At 37.3% G+C, this 21,143-nt stretch overlaps 1 protein-coding gene across 1 annotated transcript in view; it reads right to left on the bottom strand.

Moving 5' to 3' along the window:
* CNTNAP4 (contactin associated protein family member 4) overlaps positions 1–21,143 on the bottom strand; it is a 242,690-nt gene that overhangs the window by 82,925 nt on the left and 138,622 nt on the right. The window contains exons 5-8 of the mRNA XM_081107966.1: positions 9,826–10,029; positions 9,087–9,271; positions 8,131–8,274; positions 4,384–4,645 (exon numbers count right to left, since the gene is read on the bottom strand). Coding sequence (XP_080964092.1) covers positions 4,384–4,645; positions 8,131–8,274; positions 9,087–9,271; positions 9,826–10,029 — 795 coding nt within the window. The remainder of the gene's footprint in view (positions 1–4,383; positions 4,646–8,130; positions 8,275–9,086; positions 9,272–9,825; positions 10,030–21,143) is intronic.

The raw sequence follows: 21,143 nt of genomic DNA, 5'->3' as shown, positions 1-21,143 counted from the left end.
GAGGAACAGAAACTAGTCACCCAATGTAGCATCCGTCTGGGGAGCTGATTCCCAAACCCACATTCCTCTGCCTGCAGGACCTGTGGTCCCTTTACCTATGCGCTTATGTTAAATAAGTAACTTTGAGAAAGAGAAAAGCACCTGCTAACAGCTGGGAACTGGCCTGGCACTCTCCGAGGCCCTATTGGGATGGGCAGCTGGCCCGCAATGCAGAGCTTGGCCTCGGCTTCTCCTGTTGAACATAATCTCAGAACATCAATATCAGACAAAGTTACTGTGTGGCACCAATAAAATGGGACCCAAAATAATCAAACCTACTCTATAATCTTGTCTAAGCACAGACAAAAGCAAAGCTACTGTGAAAACTACAAAAATACCAAACTTCCACTCCTGGATTGGCAACTAATTTTTTTCTGTTAGCCTTATTGCATTCCTCCATCCTTCTAGATAAAATTTACAAAGATACCTATTCATACAATCACCCTCACTTCCTGGCAGCGTTTAATCTAGAACAATCTCTACTTCCTTGGAATGTCTCCCAAATCAGTTAACACAACCGAAAATCCAATAATAAATCACCTTTCACACCTTTTTATTTAGACACCGGTGGTTTCCCAGGTGTGTGTTCTTGTTGCAATAAGCAATAAACCCAACTTGTGTGATTACTGTGGTCTTTGAGTGGAAAGCATTGACAATTCCCAATGGAATAACAGAAGAATGGAGTAATAAATGGAAGGCAATCAGAGAATAGGATTGTTTACCAGAAATCTCTCCCTCTTTTTTCTCTCCTTTCCTATTCTCTCTTTTTCCTCTTCCCCCTCCCTTTCCCCTCCTCCTCCTCTTTTTTTCTCTCTCTCCTTCTTATTATCTCTCTTGTCCTCTCTCTCTCCTGGGCACACCTCTCTCTTTTTCTCACCTTCTCAGGCCCAAACCTGTGTGAACACACAAAATACAGCCAGAAGAAAAAGATTTATATCAGCACCTCGTATATAATCTTCTGGTAGCACTCCTAAATTGCTACAGAAATATTGTGACAGCTTAGCCATCATCACTCTCTCATAAGTCTATAATAGGCATCCAGGGAGTATAATGTATAAAGAAAAAAGAAGCCTGCTGTATGAGGTAGGCTCTTTGCAAAGGTGCAAAAGGCAATTATACAGAGGCCATTACTCAAGGACCAGCTGAAGTGTTCTGCCTGTTTCCCAATGTCTTTCAGAGCTCTGACCCAGGGCCAGAAATTCCCGCATCCACTGCTATGTGCACTACCCAGGAGGAAAGATCCACGCTGCCAATAGTTCCTGCCACCATGAAAGAAAACATGGAGGTCACTGCCACTCATCACGTTAGGGAAAAGTGGGAGTTTAAGGGTGTCACAGGGTCACAATCTGAAAGGGTAGGAATATACCAACAGCAAAAAGGAAGAAGAGGGAAGAAAGAAAATAAAAGGCTTCCCCAGGTGAGGCAAATCAAGAGGGCTGCTCCACCGCCAGGGCCACTGGGATTGCGGATACGTGGGACGGGAAAAATGCAGAAACCCCTCATACCCTGCAAGCCTGCCTCTGCCAGCCGACCATGAGAGCCAGAAGCGTGTTTACAGGCCTGATTTCTACCGCCAGGCAGAAGCAGCGGCAGAAATGCTAAACTCATAGCAGAAATCTCGAACTTGACAATAAAGAATTTATTTTAAATAGGACAAATAACTAACAATACAACATAACAATATATAAAGTATTGTTCACTGGGTCTGGGATGCCATCTGAATGATTTTTGCTTTTTTTTTTTTAATATATTTTATTGATTTTTTACAGAGAGGAAGGGAGAGGGATAGAGAGCCAGAAACATCAATGAGAGAGAAACATCGATCAGCTGCTTCCTGCACGCCCCCTACTGGTGATGTGCCCGCAACCAAGGTACATGCCCTTGACCGGAATCGAACCTGGGACCTTTCAGTCCGCAGGCCGACGATCTATCCACTGAGCCAAACCGGTTCTGGCTGATTTTTGCTTTTTTCTATAAAAGTGACAAAGACTGAAAGTAGTTTTTCATGAAGGACTATGTAGTATTGCTAATATGTTTTATGATTTGGATCAATATGATAGATATCTTTAATATTTCAAAAATGATATAGGCTGACATAATATTTTCAAAGAATTTCAAATGACAATTGGCAAAACTGAATTAAAAATGTAGGCTGGTAATTCAAACACTTGCACAATTCAGTTCTTCCTCAACACAATTTAATGTTTATTCCATTGTAAAAGATAAAACTGTAAGTTTTTAAAACATGAACAATTAGTAATTTATATCTCCAATAGCTAAGAAAAATCAAGCTACCCTTTTATAATGGTAATATTTAGCATAATATGATACAAATCTACCAGTAAGTAGCTAATTATCTTTAAAGACCCATTATATATGTTTTGATAACTAATTTAATTATTGAAAACTGTACTTCTGAAACGTAAATGGAAAGTCTTTCCCTATGTGAGAATAAACTGGCCACCCACCCAGTTTAGTGTACTAAAGGTAGTCTACTTTCAAACATAACAGTGAAACTAACAAAAATTAACATTTTTAAAGAAATTAGAAAAAAGGGGAGTGGGGAGTTGGTATGTAAAGGCCTGCTTTTATTATATGAGGTGTAACAAATTTTTAAAATATGTTTTTTATTGATTTCAGAGAGAGGAAGGGAGAGGGAGAGAGAAACATCAATGATGAGAAAGAATCATCGAATGGCTGCCTCCCACACGCCCCTTTCTGGGGATCGAACTGTGACCTCCTGGTTCATGGGTCAGCGCTCAACCACTGAGCCATACCAATAGGGAAAAGTAACAATTTTTCATACTGACAACTTTTCATACTGACAATCATATTTAGTATAGGCTCCATATTATTAGCTATGGAAACAAGCTCACCAAGTCATGTGATATAATAATAGATTATATTGCATATGAATTTAAACATTAATTTAGAGACTTTTACAACATTCAAGGTATTCTTTTATAGGTTTACACCTAGTAATTTATTAAATAGACATGCCTGTAAAGTGTTTAGAAATGAACTAGCTTCAAGGGGCTCACTACAGTTGCATTGTTCTGAAGCAGTTTCTTTAAAATGTTGAAAATTAGGCTATGAATATAACCACTTCTGCGGATGTCAAATAAATCACAATAAACTACACATTAATGGCAGGCTTACATTTTTAGGTCCTCATTTTAGAGAACCTACTAATTATTAATATGACACTGATTTATTTCCTTTGTCAAGACTTCAAATATACCACATTTTAAGCATTGCATTAAAAGGTCACAGCATAGTATCTCTCAAAAATTATCATTCATATTGAATTTTCAGCTCCCACATTTAAACTGCACTGATAGATGAACAACAAAAAAGATAAAGACTACACATTTGTGTATCCATTTGTATACTTTTCCATATATGTAGTTTTCGATTACATTTTAACTTTTTTTCCCCCTCCCAGTCATAGCTTATTAATTTTGGTCAGAGTTAATGTAGTACAATAGCATCTTTAAAATGTTTTTAAAGATCATTTATTAAATTGATGCAGCAGTTTATCCCAATGTGACCTCCAGTTGCTTGGCTCAAACATTACTCCATATATATGAAAATGTAATGGAGATCCCTTGTCAGAAACTATATAATTTTAATGAAGAGACAAAAATATCCTTCACCAAAAGCACTGACCTAAATTAGACATTAATTTTCCAGACACTCATATCATCTCTTTAATTATATTATTTCGAATCATTATGATGATAACCGTATTGCCTAGAAGCACAGAGAACTCCTTTTGGTGCCCGAATGAGGAACTTTGCATGAATCTTTTCATCCTCCCCAAACATATCCAACTCTGTACAGAATGCATCAGCAAGTAAAGTTACTTTGACTTAGTATTTAGGCCTCACCATACTAATGTAGAGATACCATGCAGACCCAAGAAAAACCTCCCCCTTTCTCTCACAGACCAGGGAAGACTAATAGCTACATTAGACAGTGCCTGGTTTCCACGGAAACACCCAGTAAACTTCTGGGTCCATTTCAAAGTCTTTTACATTTATCCCCAAACACATTTTCTCAGTATACGTGGATTTTTCTGGAATGGGCGAGAGGGTCATAGAAGGAAATTTTTATTCCCCCTAAGTATCTTTGGGTTAATAAGAACTGTTAGTGTAGAGCCATATTTTTAAAAAAATGACAATTTCCTCTAAGGAAGAGTACCGGTAATCTTATTAACTGACATATTCACGTATTAAACAAATATTAATTTTTTGGTTATGTATAAAATTTTATGGAGAAGAGACGGAGGAATAAGGAAATCTTTCAAATGCATACACATGCCCACGGGAACATGCTTATTACCTGCTGTGATGTCACTGGGTAATTTTCCTGGCTGGTAGAGATTCAGCTTAAGTTTTCCATCATTAAGAAAGAGGAGGAGGCCCCCCGAAACCAGCTGAAGTTCACTGAATAGCAGAAGCCCCGCATTATTCCAGGTTCGAAATTGGAAAGCAGCGGCAACCTCGTCCTCCCTGGAAGAGCCTGGCAGCGCTAAGTAACTCCTGGGGCTGAGAAAAGTCACGGGCACAGACTGGGGTTGTGAGCAGGAAAAAGACACATTTCCCTGCAATAAAGTCAAAGAAAAAGCTTTAAGGATGAGTCCATCACATCAGTAATAGGAGCTGAAATAGTCACAAAGGCTATGTATCAATCTCAAATTATCCTCCAAGTAAAACAACAAATTGCTATCCACATGAAAATTCAGATTCTTGTCAAACATGCGAACCCAGTGATTACAATAATGCAAATCTTTCCCTGGGTTTTTCCAGGTGAAATCCTTTTCTCCCCATCTCTCAACTTTCACGCCATCTGACCTACTTGGATTTAATTCAATGAACATTATTTAAGCCATCGCTTTATTTTTATCTTTTACTTGACTTTCCCTTTCCACTCATTTCACCCCTTTGCTGCCTTTGGCTTCAAAACCATCCCATAACATAACCAATATTAACGAGCTACTGTTTTTCTTTCCATATTTTTCTCTGTTCCCATTGAAACAGAGTTTCAGCTGTATGTTCAATTATACTAGTATATACATAAACACGTATATACAGGGTGTCCCAAAAAACTGTAGACACACTTTAACAGTTGATAGTTCAATTTTGAAAATAAAATGTATTTATAACTATTCATAGTGTATGTATACATTTTGGGGTAGAGGATACCCTATATGTGTTGAATGCATATACCTACACACTGGACATTATTTGTTTTACGAAAGTAGGAACCACTTACTTTATCATGATTTTTTTCTTTTGTTAGTCCTCACCTGAGGATATTTTTTTCCCATTGATTTTAAGAGAGAGAAACATTGATGTGAGAGAGGCACAGTGATTGGTTGCCTCCCACACTCACCCCGACCAAAGCCAGGGTTTCAGCCTGCAACCAAGGTACATGCCCCTGACGGGAATCAAACCTGTGACCCTTCAGACCATGGACCAAAGCTCTAACCACTGAGAAAAACTGGCTAGGGTTATCGTAATCTTATCACTAAAATATACCTTGTGGAAATCCTTCTGAGTTATCTGACATAAGCCAAATTCCTTCTTTTTATTTAGTATGTGAGTGGTCGTATTATACTCAATTGTGTTCCTGTTAATGTGCACGCTCTTTGTGTCCAGGTTTTGCTTCTCCCAACAACGCTGTCATAAATAACTGTGTGAAGAAGATTCTAAGTACAGAACTGCAGGTACCTAGATGTTTTAATAAATAGTTTCAGCTTCTTTTTCAAAAAGATAAAGTTAAAATACTCCACACTTCTACCAGTAATAAATGAGGATATCCTTTTCCCCACACCCTTGACAGAAATAGGTATCATAGACCTTTTAAATTTGTACAAATTCAATGGCAAAAATGTCAAAGCAATATATCATTCTTAGTTATTTTTCATTGATCTGAGTAGCAGTGAATCTGAGCATTTTTCATGATTCATTGTTCTTTTCGACTTGCTTTCCCCAGAGTGGTCTGCATATCTTCTGCCTACTTTTCATTTTTCCTTCTTCTCTGTAGGTTTTACATTGGGCACTACAATGTTCAAGGCACTACTTACATTCCTTTTTTTAACTATTTGTTTTTTTCTTTATCACTATGCCTTCTCATCAGATTTACAGGTATTTCTCATCCAATGGTTTTAAAATAGATCTTCGGGATACATTATATTACATAAATTTTTATTAAAATACTATCTGAAAATTATTTTTGCTACTTGAGTAAAATATAAATATATATATATATATATATATATATATATATATATATATATAAATCTTATGGTCTGAATAATTTAGAAAGAATTAAGCATGCTCTTCAACATGCTTCAGAAATGAAGATAAATGTTTTTATTTTTCCTGAAAATGATCCTTAGTAAATTTTCCAAATACAGAATTGAAAAGTCAATGAAATAAATTTTATTTAGAAGACTACACATTGGAATTTAACCACTTAGTCTTGGTTAAACAAAAGTTTTTGGTTATATTGTGATTCTGTTAAAAGTGAATTAGCTTTTATTGTTGCAAATATCTTGTCCCAAAGAATGAAAAACAAAAACTGAAAAGTAGACTACACTGGCCTATAACGTAAAGGCAACTGCACAATGAACAAACCTAGTAAAAATGGAAACGTTTACCAGCTGCAGTTTGGTCTCATGCTTCCTCTGGACAGCTGCCTGCTCCCCTGCAAGCAGCAAATCCTCTTGCCCGTGAAAAGTGGGTGTTAGCTGCATGAGGAGTTTCTGAAAACTCATTTTGCCAATTAAACACAACTACCTACAATATTTTATTTTCCTTTTAAACCACTTTCCTAGTTATAAAAAAACAACAATATTATTTTAGAATTTCAGTGGAACCCTGGCCAGGAAGCTCAGTTGGTTAGAACGTCGCTCCAACATGCCAAGGTTTTGGATTTGATCCCCGGTCAGGGCACATACAGGAATCAACCAATGGATGCATAAATAAGTGGAACATCAAACGGATTTTTTTTCTCTCCCCCTCCCTTCCTCTCTCTCTCTCTGAAATCAGTAAGTTTTAAAAAATTTGCTGGATGTTATACTCATATAAATGCTACTAATTCACACAGAGAATTAGGGATGAAACATTTTGTAAACAATAAATATTCCTATGATGTGCTTTGAAACTTGCAAGTAAAGAAACAGATTCAGATGGCTATGTGTGTACACTTTTCAATCATCAAGCTGGTTAAACTGGATACCACATTTCACAGAATCCCCTTTCTTGTCTGTTCTGGTTAAAAGTTAGCCGAACGGGGAGCGTGCGTGATATCTGAGTGGGAAGTGAAGAGCTGGCCATTTTCCTCCAGGCTTTGGAGTGTGTGATGGTGCACAGTGAAGGATGACCACAGATGCTGGTGCCAGCTCTCCCTGGCGCTCCCTCACACCTCCTCTTCCCGACACGGGCCTCCACGTTCCAGCTCCTCAGACAACTGTTAAACTCCAAGTCCTAAATCAGATCCCTTGTTCATAAAACACAGTGGCGCTGCTTTCCCAGCAGAACCTGACCTATATGCTTGCCTTTAAACCTGCCGTATTTCCATAGAATTCGAACACAGTATAGCCTGGCCAGCACTGCTACTGGGACAGATCGGCAGATGCGATGTTGTCACAGCCGATTAGCTTCTTTTATTTGTTATGAATGACCATGGCAAAATACATGTTTTTCAAATGCCTCTCTAATATACATGGATGTTATCTGATTCCAGGAAGTCAGTATGCTTGTTTAGAGAGTTTGTCAGGGAACATCTTATTAAGGAAATTACAGAGCAAAAGAAATTAGTCTCCTGGGAGTAATAATATTGCAACAAAATGATCAACTGAAAAACACACACACCCTGCTCTATTTCATATGAAGTAAAATAATATGCCTTGTGAATTGTAATTCCTTTAGATAGAATTAATCCCTAATAGGCATATTGCCAAGCAGAGAAAAGCTTTAAAAGAATAAGAGTAAAGTCTAAAATAGCTTATCAAATAGAGCAATTTCATCATGTGAAAAGCCATGTAGTTTTACTCCTTCCTTCACATGAAGGCTCTCTTACCATAGCGAAGATCTGTGGCTTTTGTCGCTTGGCCAAATCAATGATGTCTACTCCATTATAATAGAGATTTTCTAAACACCCGTGGAAGTTTTTCTGGGAGAATGACACTGATTTTCCAGGTGCTAGAATCCCTCCAAAGCTGATCTTAGAAAGAACAATGGCATCAATAATATTGTTTAGTGATTTTCTGATAATCTGCTTAAATAATTATGATTAGCAATTATTGCTTATATATATATAATAGCTCAGATATATCCATTTTTCATCACCCTATACTGTCATACTGTTACTGTCAGAGATATTTTTTAAATAAAGATACAGATTTTAAAACAAATTTATGCAAATTTATATGCACTCAATTCTCATTTACATTAGACTTTAATAAGCCTTCCACAATGCTAATTACCCTCAGATTTGATATTTATTGGTTGATGAATAAAAACACCTCTTTTTATCCATGGTAAACCTGGTCTGTTTAATAATGTAACTGATTACAATCACATTTCATTTTATATACATTTCTGGCACACACTGACACTTAAGCATTTGAATTGATTGTTAATGAATTAATAAATCTAATATTTGCTATATCCTCCCAATAAATCTTCACAGTTCAGGGTGCCCTATAACAAAAAATCAGGCAACACAATTTGTATTTCCTTGTGGCAATTGAGATCTCTTCCTGGAGATTTCTTGCATGTGACATTCTGTGATTACACATTTCAAGTAAAAAAGATTCTCTCTATATAATAATAAATTAACATAAAAATATAATAAATTAACATATTTGAGAAAGATGAAGTCTCAGTAGAAGATGCCCAAGTCTGCTTCTGTGCACTATGTCACCTCGGGGTTCTCCAGGACTTTGACTCACTCTGAGAGTGGGGTTCTCTTTTGCTGGACTCAACCCCATACACATCCTCAAACCTGTATCAATGGAAACATAACCATCACACCTCAGAATCCAGGTCCAGGTAACTGAACTCTCCCTGGGTGTGGAAGCGGTGCCGGTGCTCGTCCACGGTGAAGTTGACCAGTTTGCCCGCGCGCTGGATGAGCACCGCGTGCCAGTGCTGATCGTCCAGCAGGCTGCCCAGGGTGAGGTTGATCGGGGTGTGAGGAGAGGGCAGTCTAGTGTCAGCTTAGAAAAGAAAAACAAAAGCACTGTTATTCCCAGTCTTAAAAAAAAAAAAAAAGCTTCCTTTTCATCAGTCACCATCTTTCATAATAATCACCATCTCCTTCCATGCGTTCCACCCCAAACACTAGTGTGGATTTACCTGAAGTGGAATAGAATATCCTCTCAACCTTGCTGTAATTTCTTCCACTGTTAATTCTTTTTATTAGTATTACCCATCACATGCACATTTTCAATATAAATTTTATCTTTCCTACAACCTCATTATTTTTACTACCTTAATATTTTTTAATGACCCATCTCCTTCTTCATGATGGTAAGAAATAGCTATATAGGTCTATTGGCACTATGTAAAAACTCTGAATGGGGATCTTACACAATTTGCAAAATATGAACCATTTCAAATGAAAGTACAATACTGGGGTGTGTATATATATATATAAATCCCCTGAATCTAGAAATAAAGTGCCTTAATTGTTATAAGATATAAACACATAAAGTGACTGAAGTGATATCTAAATGACCAGATTTTCAAGCCTTTCACCAAACAGTGGTACCTGAATTAATAAGTAAAAAGAGTTTTCCCCTTCTCAGTTCCAGTGTGATGTGATCTCCATTTTGCCCTTCCCTGTGGAGTAGAATCCCATCACTCTGCATGGTTTTAAATTTCAAAGAAATAGTCTCCTTTATGAGGCTTGGGGATTTTTGATCAAATCTGTAGAGGAGAGAACTTCTTCCATCCAGATCAACCACCTCTGATCCTAGAGACAAAGACATTAAAAGTCATTTTAGGATAGACTTGCTTTTCATTAAGCATCTTAAATGTCTATGTACAGAGAAAGCATCACACAAACATGTATAGGTTAGCTCCCAGCCAGTCGTAATAAGGGAAAATAAAACCACCACTTGTCTAACTCCCTCCTGATACCTGGGATTGGTTCCATTTTAGTCTTTACTAACCTATTTACAAAATCCATTTTAAAATATATTTCTAATTTTCATTTATATTATTAAACACTCTTCTTTCTCAGTCCATAAAAAAAGAAAATCAGAAAAATGGTTATGATCAATATTCATAGAGCCACTTTGCATATTCCACAATCAGTATTTTTAATGGTGTTCTTGAAATGTCAAAGTTAAATGTTTTAGCTCCTGAAAGAGTGGTTTTGATATTTCCAAATTCTTTCATACCTGCCATATATAAAGGATTTCCCATACAAATAAACGCACATACATCAGACACATCAAATGCCACTTCAAATAAATACTAAACTGACCTTTGTGTTTGGTTTTACTTTATTATTTTTGTGGCTAAGTAATAGTATTTAACAGCAGTGCTATTGTCTTTCTTTTCAAGGGCGTCGTTAAAAAGACATTCACTTAATGATATTATAAGGGCTGTTCTGCTGCATTTGTGTCATAACTGTGACATTGACATGTTTGTTCAGCTTTCTGACAATGTCTTATCTACTCATTGTCAAGATCACTCTTATTCAGCTCATCTGAAAAAAGATGTCATGTTATACTAGTAGCATAACAGTTCATCTGTCAAAATCAGTTGCACCCTGAACAAGAAACACAAAAAAGAATTGATAATACTCAAAAAGCCTAGCAGTGTTTTCTACATTTCACAAGTCAAAGATTTTTTTGAAAGGCAATTACCCTTGAGAATGCATTTATGTAATAAATGAAGAGGTTAAGAAAACCCAATAAAATCTGAAGCTATTTTTCAACTGGCTAGCTAACTTCTCCCAGTCAAAAAAATGGCATTACAGTTAACTCATCTTATTTCATTTGACAAAATTATTACAGTTACTTGTAGTATACCCGAATATGCATTTCATTCAGATTATCCATAATATTTAATGTGAATCATTTATATTCTCCACCACCCAATTTTTTTCAACTGTTCTATACAGCTATCTTTTGAAATTTCAGTGATTTGATACTTCCACATCTTGCTAATGTGTTTATAAAGAATTCACCAAGTGCACATGAATAAACATTGCATTCCGTGGAAAGAATAATGTTAACTGAACAATTATTCCTTGTTATATCACTGAAAAAAAAATGTGTGCAGTAAAAACATAACTCTGTGTCAAATGCAAATAATGTGTTCTATGATTATTAGATTACAATAAATTAAGAAAAATTCCAATAAGACAGACATTAAATGTGGACACATTTAGAGCAATGCAGTTATCACTGAGTTAATGTATCGCTTAAAGGCAACCATAGTAATACTGGTTTTATTTTAGATAAAGTCTATTTTGGGAATTAGCTACTAAGAGAATTTTTCCGCAGGAAAGGTTTAGTCTGTGTTACTTTAGTCGACTTTTTCTTTTGTTTGTAAATCTTCTTCACTATTGTTATTATTGCACTATAATGGTCATATTAACCTTTCATGGCACCTAAAGCTTTTGTGCCTGGAATATTTCCATCAGCAAAATGAAAGTGAAAACCATATCAGACAATTGATGCCTAAAGCAATGGTATATTGTTTTGTGTCTTAAACTGAAGCCACCTGCCATTTCCTCTCACTTTTATCCATTTCCTTCTTACTTCACAGGTATAACACTAATTTGATGCATTCATTCAATAAATATTTATTTAGTTCATCCTATTTGAGGCACTGTGATGGATGCTTAGATAAAAAGAGTAATCAACACAATCATGGCCCCATGGCTTCCATACAGTAAAGATGGACAATATATACCAAGAGAACAAATAAGTTCATAAACAATTATAGACTATAACAGGTGTTCTGATAAAGGTTAAAAGAAGACTGGGGTCACTTTAGTTAAGGTAGTTGGGGAAACTCAGTTCTCAGGTCTAGTAACCTGACTCTCAAGCAGATCGCAATCAATAATCTACTCTGCGTGGTCTTCAAATCCAATTCTTGTCCTCATAAATGACAATTACTCTTAAATGTTTCATTCCAAGAGGCCTGGACATTCTCCCAACACATTCTCTGCTTCACTGTCGTGAAAGGAAGCTCCAGGGATTGCTGGGCGACTATATGGACAGTCAGTAATTTAGCTCTCAGAAGGAGGAAACATGAATGAGGGGGGCTGGCCTTGGAAAAAGGGGCCTGGAAGCCAGAAAGTAGTGAAGTAGAGGAATCAACAAACTGGCTACAATCACATCACAAATTCACATGCATGTGAATCAAACCCTCCAGGGGGGAAAATCTAAACATAATTCAGAATGTGAGTACAGTGCCAGTACAGGATTATATATATATTATATATGTACACATACATATACATATACATATACATATATTCTCAAAAAAGAAAAATATTCAGATGATTCCTAACAGTATTACTTTAAGTAGAAAATTCACTTATAATGGCTCTACTATAAGTCATTTTTCTTAAAAGCTACATACAACATATCTGATACAAGGAAAGCATACAACTTTAAACAATAATCATAAAACACTAAGACACATAAAGTTAAGGATATAAAAATCTTAAACTATCTGAAAAAAAAAATCTGTTGAGAGAGAGAGAAAGAGAGAGAGAGCATTTGAATTCAGTGTCCCATCGTCAGCATCTAGCACACACGCCAAGGATGCTGGTGGGCAACAAGGATTTAGACTCCCTTGAAAGTGATCTTACCACTGTTACAAGAAATTGGAGAAACTGAAAAATACATCAAAGGCAGAACTTCACATCTTTTCAGTGTCATACTGAGCATTTTCTAACAGGCCCCATCTAAAGACTAGTTAATTCTAAAATTAATATATGTCTGATTTTACCATTGATTACTGATTACAGAATCTGTTAAGTAACATGTTAATTTGTAGATATTTTCCCCAGTAGAAATTCAAATGGCTTCTATGTGGTAGAAAATACATCTCCAAAGGTTATGGGTTTTTTTATTGACCTGATGGACACTAACCATTTGTATTTAACCTAGTACCAGTAACCCAACATTCTTTCTTGAATTCCTATGTGCAGTTGGTCTCTTGAATTTTCTTTAGAGTAGCTTTACTATCCTTCTAATTCCTTCCCTAATGATTCAAATACATCTTTGATAAGTATTTATTCTGTATTTGAATGAGTCATGCTTTTACATTTGAAAAAATTTTACTTTTAAGACTACTAACGTAAAAAGTACACTTGGACTTTACATTGCTGCCTGGGAAAGAAACATTTCCAGTCTCAGCCATCACTGGTAATGTTCAGGATAAACTGATTTTCACTATTCCAAAAGATTTTCAGATTTTGAACTCTTAATAGAGCATGGCCAATGCAAACACACGTCACACACAAAAAAGTTCAGATGACTTATAACAATATTTCTTTATATTAAGTCTACCTATAAGAGATCTGAGTATATACCATTAATATACTTAATTCAACTCACCCTGGCTGGTGCTGATAAGTGATTAGAGCCCCAGACACAAAAGGGTCATGGGTTTGATTCCTGGTCAAGGGTATAGCTGAGTTGTAGGTTCTACCCTGGCCCTGGTCGGGGTGCGTATGGGAGGCACTCAATCCGTGTGTCTCTCTCACATCGATGTTTCTTTATCTCTCCTCCTTCTCCTCCCTCCCTTCTACTCTCTCTAAAGATCAATGGAAAAAATATCCTGCCCTAGGCAGTTTGGCTCAGTGGATAGAGCGTCGGCCTCAGAATGAAGGGTCCCAGGTTCGATTCTGGTCAAGGGCACATGCCTGGGTTGCAGGCTCCATCCCCAGTCGGGGGCATGCAGGAAGCAGCCGATCAATGATTCTCTTTCATCATCATTGATGTTTCTATCTCTATCTCCCTCTCCTTTCTTCTCTGAAATCAATTAAAAAATATCCTTGAGTGAAGACAAATAAATACATAAATAAATAAATAATGAAAATAAACGGGCCCTCTTTTTAAAAATAAGGAGTTTCTGTAGTGCACAAGAAATGCTCAATTATCAATGTCATTGCCAGGTTATGCAGCAAGCATGGCTTCAAGCCATCTGTGGGTTCTGTGGCTTTTTCTCTGTCTGTCAGCGAATGCCTGAGCTGACTTCCCATGGCAATTGTAGGCGACCTGAAGCCTCCTCAGTGAATACCTCCATCACCAATCTTCTCATTTATAGCAGGAATCAAAGAAAGAAGAGACGCACAATGATTGTGGGCCCTGCTCTCATATCAAATTCTCCTCATGACCCCAGGAAAGAGGCACAGTCTGCTTTATTTGCATGATTCAGAAATACAATCTTCCGTGAAATGCAGGGTTTTCCAATGGAAAATATTCTAATTTCTTTCAGGGAGTTGTGTCAGAAGTGGTATTGCTGATGTGTATTCTGTGCTTCTTCCCACACACATATTTATAGAAAGTTCTCTGTGAACCCAGAGGAAGGCACAGCAATGCATAAAAACAAAGCACTTTTCCCCCAAGGAGCTCTGCTTCTGCAGCAGGACTGGATCCCGGGCAATTTCTAACGTCTAAAGTCGCAGGAGGAGCTGACCCGCTCAACCTCAGAGAAGAATGTCATCTAAATTGCAGAAACGCTTTCCCTCCATGAGCAGCGAACAGTTTTTCTACCTCTGCATATTTCACAGGCAAACAAACCCCTCATTACAATATCTTCCACTTGACCTGGTTCCTTCCCTCACCCCTGCAGCCTACCGCTGCTCCAGAAGTTTGAGGCTTCTCTGACGATGGGCAGTTGCTGTTTGAAAAAGCAATGTTCTCTCCACCCTCCAAGTGGATTACTAAGAAAATCGTATCCAAGAGCTGGTTTCTTAAATTGAGTTCCATGGTCCCACCATGTTAGAATCAACTGAGGAGAATCTCTTGGGGTCTCCAAAGGCAGTCAACCTCCTGAGCTCTGCATGAGCCTCACCCAGGAGCATAGGTTCCCGAGTGGTGCTGAGGCAGATGACAGCATGAAGGTTCTCTGACAAGAAGAACAAGAAGGTGACAGAAACCTTTTCTCTGAAAAGGAATACGCTCATTGCGTACTGAATTGTATCATGGAAAAGAAATACGTTTTTATCTATACCGTAGGCGATACTTTACAGAAAATTGTGGCGGTGGTAGTGGCTTGTCCCTGAAAGATGCTTCAGGGAGAAATTGATTCTGTGAGTTAAACTATGAATCATCACATTATTGATGAGGTCAGTTGATGAAGACTCTTAAAAGAAAAAAGAAACTTGGAATAGAAAATGAGTAAACTGGAAAGTATATTCCTGAGTGACGGCAAATGGACTTTATTTGAAGGTCATGAAAGACTGCTTGAAAACAACAAACTGAGAGTCTTCTACTTTTAAGGCTTTGGGAATCACCTCAAAAATATAAATGGACAAAGAGTGCTACCACTGGAGAGGGCTATGGACCAAACTCTTCCCGGCTAAACATGAAGTCAGCCTCACCACTGATCACACAGACAGTTTCTTTATTTGAAAATTACTACCTACAAATTACTAAACAAACAGAGGTCTGATTGTGACTTCTAAGAAACATAAATCAGACTGAGCCACGGTTAAACTATTACCCGGTGAGATATTAAAGCAACAGTGTGATGTATAGGCACTTGAGATCTGCATTACTGAACTTGGTTTAAAGAGATGGAGAGCAGAGGCCATGCACTCGAGAAATCAACAGGAAATAGGCTGTACTATTTTTGCAGAGCAGCATAAAAGAACACAGAATGATTTAAGGGACTCTTAAGCTTAAAATGACCAAAATTAATTCAATACAAAGGAAGAAGACACAGGATCAAATGCTGCATATAACCACAGGGAACAGGTGACTACTATCATAGCTTTAAATAGAGTTAAGGTCAGCAACAACACTCCTGGAGGTTATGGGAACAAACATGATCTCTGCCCCTTAAAAATCAATCTAAATTAACCTTTTAAATAGATTTGAAATTGGTAACATCTACCATGTCAAGGATAGTTGAGTGTGTCACTGGAGGATATAAGTTGTATTTCTGTTTCTAATATTTATTTGTAATAAATATGATAGAAGTCACATGCTTATTCTCGATTTCCTTATTTGGAATATGTGGAGAATAATTCCAGCCTCTCATACTACACAACAAAGCTGTAGGTATGAAATGGAAACATAAAAATACCTCATAATTATTAAGATTTGTACTATCATTTAATAATAACATTCAAAATCCCATATGGTCATCTCAGAAATAATTCTCCTTTAATTAATTGCTATTATATGGATATAATAAATTTGTAAGTTGTATATTTTTATTAATTTCATGCTTTATACTGTGGATAATCAGATATTTTTCTAAACTCATCAATTTAACAAATAGGTACTAGACCAAGTTCTACAGTAGGAGCTGGTGTTGCAACAGTGAACACATTCTGTCCTCATGGGTCCTCCAATCTAAAGGAAAAGAAAAACATCAGGCAACTCATCCCATGTGTATAGATATATAATTATAAATTTTAAGTGGAGCATGATGCGAAAAGGACAGCGTTGTATGAGAGATTTGAACAGAGAGATCTGCATTAGGTTGTCCCTTGCTGATATCTCTGAGAAGTGATATTTCAGCTGAGTAGATGACCACCTATGTTAACGTCTCGGTCAGGAAAGGACAAGAGGGGAGGGGCTAAGGGGGAGGTTTGACAGGCTGAAAGAGACTGAGGAGGGATGGATGGTGGTGGCAGGAAGTAAATGGAAGAGGACCTCAGGGAGCAGAACCCCTGGCAGATGACCTTGACCTAGTGAAAGCCTGGTTCTAAGATTTGTTGGGACAGGTCTATTTTGGTTTGTCCTCAGCCCTACGGCATAACACCTGGTCTTCAAGTGTGGTCTTTACTCCTAAGGCAATGCCTTTCTGACTTTTCAGTTAAAAGCCCAAGGTATTGAGCAAGTCCATCTAAATTGGCAGGACTTGAACTCCAAAGGTGGCCTTTCCAGCACTAGAAAGATTCTGACATCTTCAGAACTTTAATCCCCTAGTTTCTGCTTTCACCAGGGTTCTTGGAAGCTCATCTTAGGAATCAGCCAAGGATTCACGGGAGATTTGTATGCAGGAGTTGAGTCTCTCCCTCTCTGACTCCCTCCTTTTCAGTATTCCAATCTAAATTTCTAGCCACTCTAGCCACCTTGAACTCTGACCTCTGTCTCCTCAGCCTAGTAAAGGCATATGTCTTGCAAACTGGGATGTGTTTGTAGGAACAAGTTGGTTCAATGTATATCTCCTGGAGTATACCTTCCTTCATTCAAAAATCAAGTCTTCTCAAGTTTCTGCTGGTTTTAAGTTGAACTTCAAAGCCCTGAAACAGTTTCTTAAATATATATTTTATCCAAGGATTATCATTGCTATGGGCAGCATGACAGTCCAATAAAAGCTACTCTGCTATGACTGGTACTGAAAAGCAAATTGTCTTTTTATGAACTATTATAATAATTGATTTGGTCTATTAATATTTAGAATTACAAAAGTGGGCATATACTAATTCTATTACTCTTTATTTATTACCTGTAATAATATCTTAAAAGATAAATTCCCTCTAGTCTTCTATTTGGTTACCTTTAGGTATGGGATACATTGGAAAAGTAGAATAAATGTTTGATGTTTTCCTTACATTTATTTGTTTTCAAAATAATGAGATGGCTCCTTCATATCTCTCAGAAGTGACCAATGAGATTTTTTAGTATCATCATGAGCCCGTTTACTTAAACATATTTAATATATTTCAAAACTGCAGGTGCTGTCCTTATTGATGCTAAAATATTTCCACCTTTGGTCAGTGAGAGATTCATCAGTTGGTTCTTTTGACATAAGTCTGATGGGTTTTTCAGTTTCCTTATTTTCTGGTATTATAATACTTAAACTTATTTTAACTTAAAATAACTTCTCTTATCATTAAATTAAAATCTTCAGTCTATAAACTTTGCAAAGAATGATAATTTATTCTCTTTTATTTTAGCTGACCAGAATCTATCTTTGTTGCAAAGGTTGACACACAATGGGATTCCTCAGCTACAGTATTAGTTGATAAACAACCTGAGAACAGGAATATGTTTAATTCACTTGGGTCAAGATGTTAGCAGTTAACCTGTGTAAGTATATTAATAAATAGATATTAAATTCCATTATAACTCTTCTTTATAGTGAATCTAACAAATTTACTGCTTTACATTTTTTCTACTAACCAGACATGTGGTATGAGAGATTAGCATCCTGAAATGAGAAGACCTTTACCTAGTTCTCTCAGCTTTTTTTTCCCAGGTGAATATTTGTACTTTTCATGCAAGTTTCTTACATTTCTTAATATGTTTTCTAAACTAAAATCTACTAATGGAAGTAGTCAAAACTTTCAATTTTAAAATGCATATCCTTACTTTTAAAAAGATAACACAAGTTTTGTAATTATTGACTTGTTATGCTATTTATTAAATAGAATCCATAATGTTCTTTTAAACAGTCTGCATTTAAGAAAATAAACACAGTTTAACACTTCTCTATATTTATTCTCTTCTAATCTCCTCCCTCAGTTCTCCCTGTGTTCTATGCCTGGTCTTTACCAGGCTGAATATACCACTTGGCTGATAGGAAAAACCTTCCTGAGCTCATCAAGCCACCTCCTTTCATTCATTCATTTGTGCAGAAGACTAACAGTGAAAAGGAACATCCAATTACAATAGAGAGTAAGGTGAGCAAGATGTGATTGGGAGCAGACTGGCTGTTCCAGGAGCAGAGGACATGTCCTCTGACCTAAATGTGGAGGATCAGAGCTGTTGTCAGAAACAGTGCTTTCTATGCTGAGGAAAGGTGATGATTCAAAGGAGTATCTAGGTAGAGGAATGAAAGTTGGATGTATGGCAATTTCCTTAGAAAAATCTTAAAACCATGTTATGTGAAAGAAATGGAAATTACTTCAGTATGGTTCAACAGCTGATGTTTTTATTCTGTTGAGGATGAGGAAGGGAAGACCAGGGATTGCAAGATGAGAATGATTACCTAAAAACCAGAGACAAGGAACTTAGAATTTACTAAGTGCAACTGTCTCAGCAATTCACCACTAATCAAAAAACATGATCTCCTGTGTCCTAATTGTGCTTCCTCAGGACATCTCAGACAGACACACTCATGCTCACCCTGTTTCTTTCCTTCCTCTGCCTTTGTTTACCATTGCTGACTTTCCTTGGGACATTTAGTAGAGTAGTATTTCTTTTTTTTAATATATATTTTATTAATTTTTTACTAAGAGGAAGGGAGAGGGATAGAGAGTTAGAAACATTGATGAGAGAGAAACATCGATCAGCTGCCTCCTACACACCCCCTACTGGGATGTGCCCGCAACCAAGGTACATGCCCTTGACCGGAATCGAACCTGGGACCTTTCAATCTGCAGGCCGACGCTCTATCCACTGAGCCAAACCGGTTATGGCGAGTAGTATTTCTTTATCATCAAACATCTTCTTTTTCTTTCTTCCACAAGTTATTTCCTTACCCACATCTCCTGTCTAGATCTGTAAACAGGTGCGGAGCTGCTATGGCTAAGACATCTGAAATTTATGCTTTCCCTTTGAACCCATAAAACCTAGCTTCTGCTCCTCTCATTACTCAGGAAACAACTTCACGTTTACTGACATGAAAGTAGAACATGCTCTTTGATATGGATTTTCCATTCATTTGATGCTCCTTCATAACAAGTTACTGCTCGAACTCATTGGAACAGAGGGTAATACTAGTAAAAGTGTGCAGTTCTCACAACAGCCACTTCCCCTGCAATGTCCATAGAGGACCAGCGTCCACCCAGAATGTCAGCAAACACATGTGTCAGGCACAAGGGGAGCCTGGCATAAAAACACACACTACTTGAAAACGTCATAAAGTCTCTGGTTTAATTATGTTAGAAATGCATTTCTGCTTTTCAAAAACATGAGTAGTTATTCAAACAGACCACTTCATACTTTAATTATTAACAGTAATGGAATAAGTGGAAAAGTTATGATTTAATAACAGAAATTATATTTATGTAGGTTTCAATTACATACCTTCAACCCAGAGGGTTTAGAGTTCCATCCGTCCAATTTCACAGGCACTTGAATTCAACTGCGTCAATAATGGAGTTAATTAGCTCTCCTGTGCCCTTTCGGAACGCATTTTTTCTCCTGTGCCCCCTCCCAGTAAATGGCACTACTTGCCAGATAGGTCTTCAAATCTGATGACTCAGTGCCCCTCACAGACAATCACGAAGCTCTCTTGATTCAATATCCTCAGTATATTTTGCGTCTGATGCACGTCAAGAGAACCCTCTCTTCTGAGGCCTGGTCCTCTCGTTTGAGGCTTTATTGTCACTTCACAAGTTCAGGGGTCTAACTGATCTGCTGCCTCCAATCTGCACCCCTCATTTCAGTCTGCATGACCATTCTCAAATACAGACTGACCCTCTAAGCCAGTGGTTCTCAACCTTCCTAATGCCGCGGCCCTTTAATACAGTTCCTCATGTTGTGGTGACCCCCAAACATAAAATTATTTTCGTTGCTACTTCGTAACTGTAATTTTGCTACTGTTATGAATCGTAATGTAAATATCTGATATGCTATATGTGTTTCCCGGTGGTCTTAGGCGACCCCTGTGAAAGGGTCGTTCGACCCCCAAAGGGGTCTCGACCCACAGGTTGAGAACCACTGCAAGCAATCCTCATTCCTGAGCTTGACTGGGGTACACCCCTCCTTCTATTTGGACTATCCCAGCCTCCCATGTGAAATATCTATGTATCAGTTTCAAAACCTAGTGCTTTTTTTTTAAACTAATCTCAATTTATCAATCACTTATTCCTCACACCCTACATACACTAATTTGCATTGAGTGTGTTCAGTTTTTATAACATTGCCTTTTCTGACTTAACTGACACCCCATGTTAGTTGCCATAATGGTTCTGTTTTTACAAATACT

Source organism: Myotis nattereri (assembly GCF_964212035.1).
Source record: "Myotis nattereri genome assembly, chromosome: 15".
Taxonomy (NCBI): domain Eukaryota; kingdom Metazoa; phylum Chordata; class Mammalia; order Chiroptera; family Vespertilionidae; genus Myotis; species Myotis nattereri.
The sequence above is the reverse complement of the archived record's forward strand: the minus strand, read 5'-3'. Positions and strand labels throughout refer to the sequence as shown.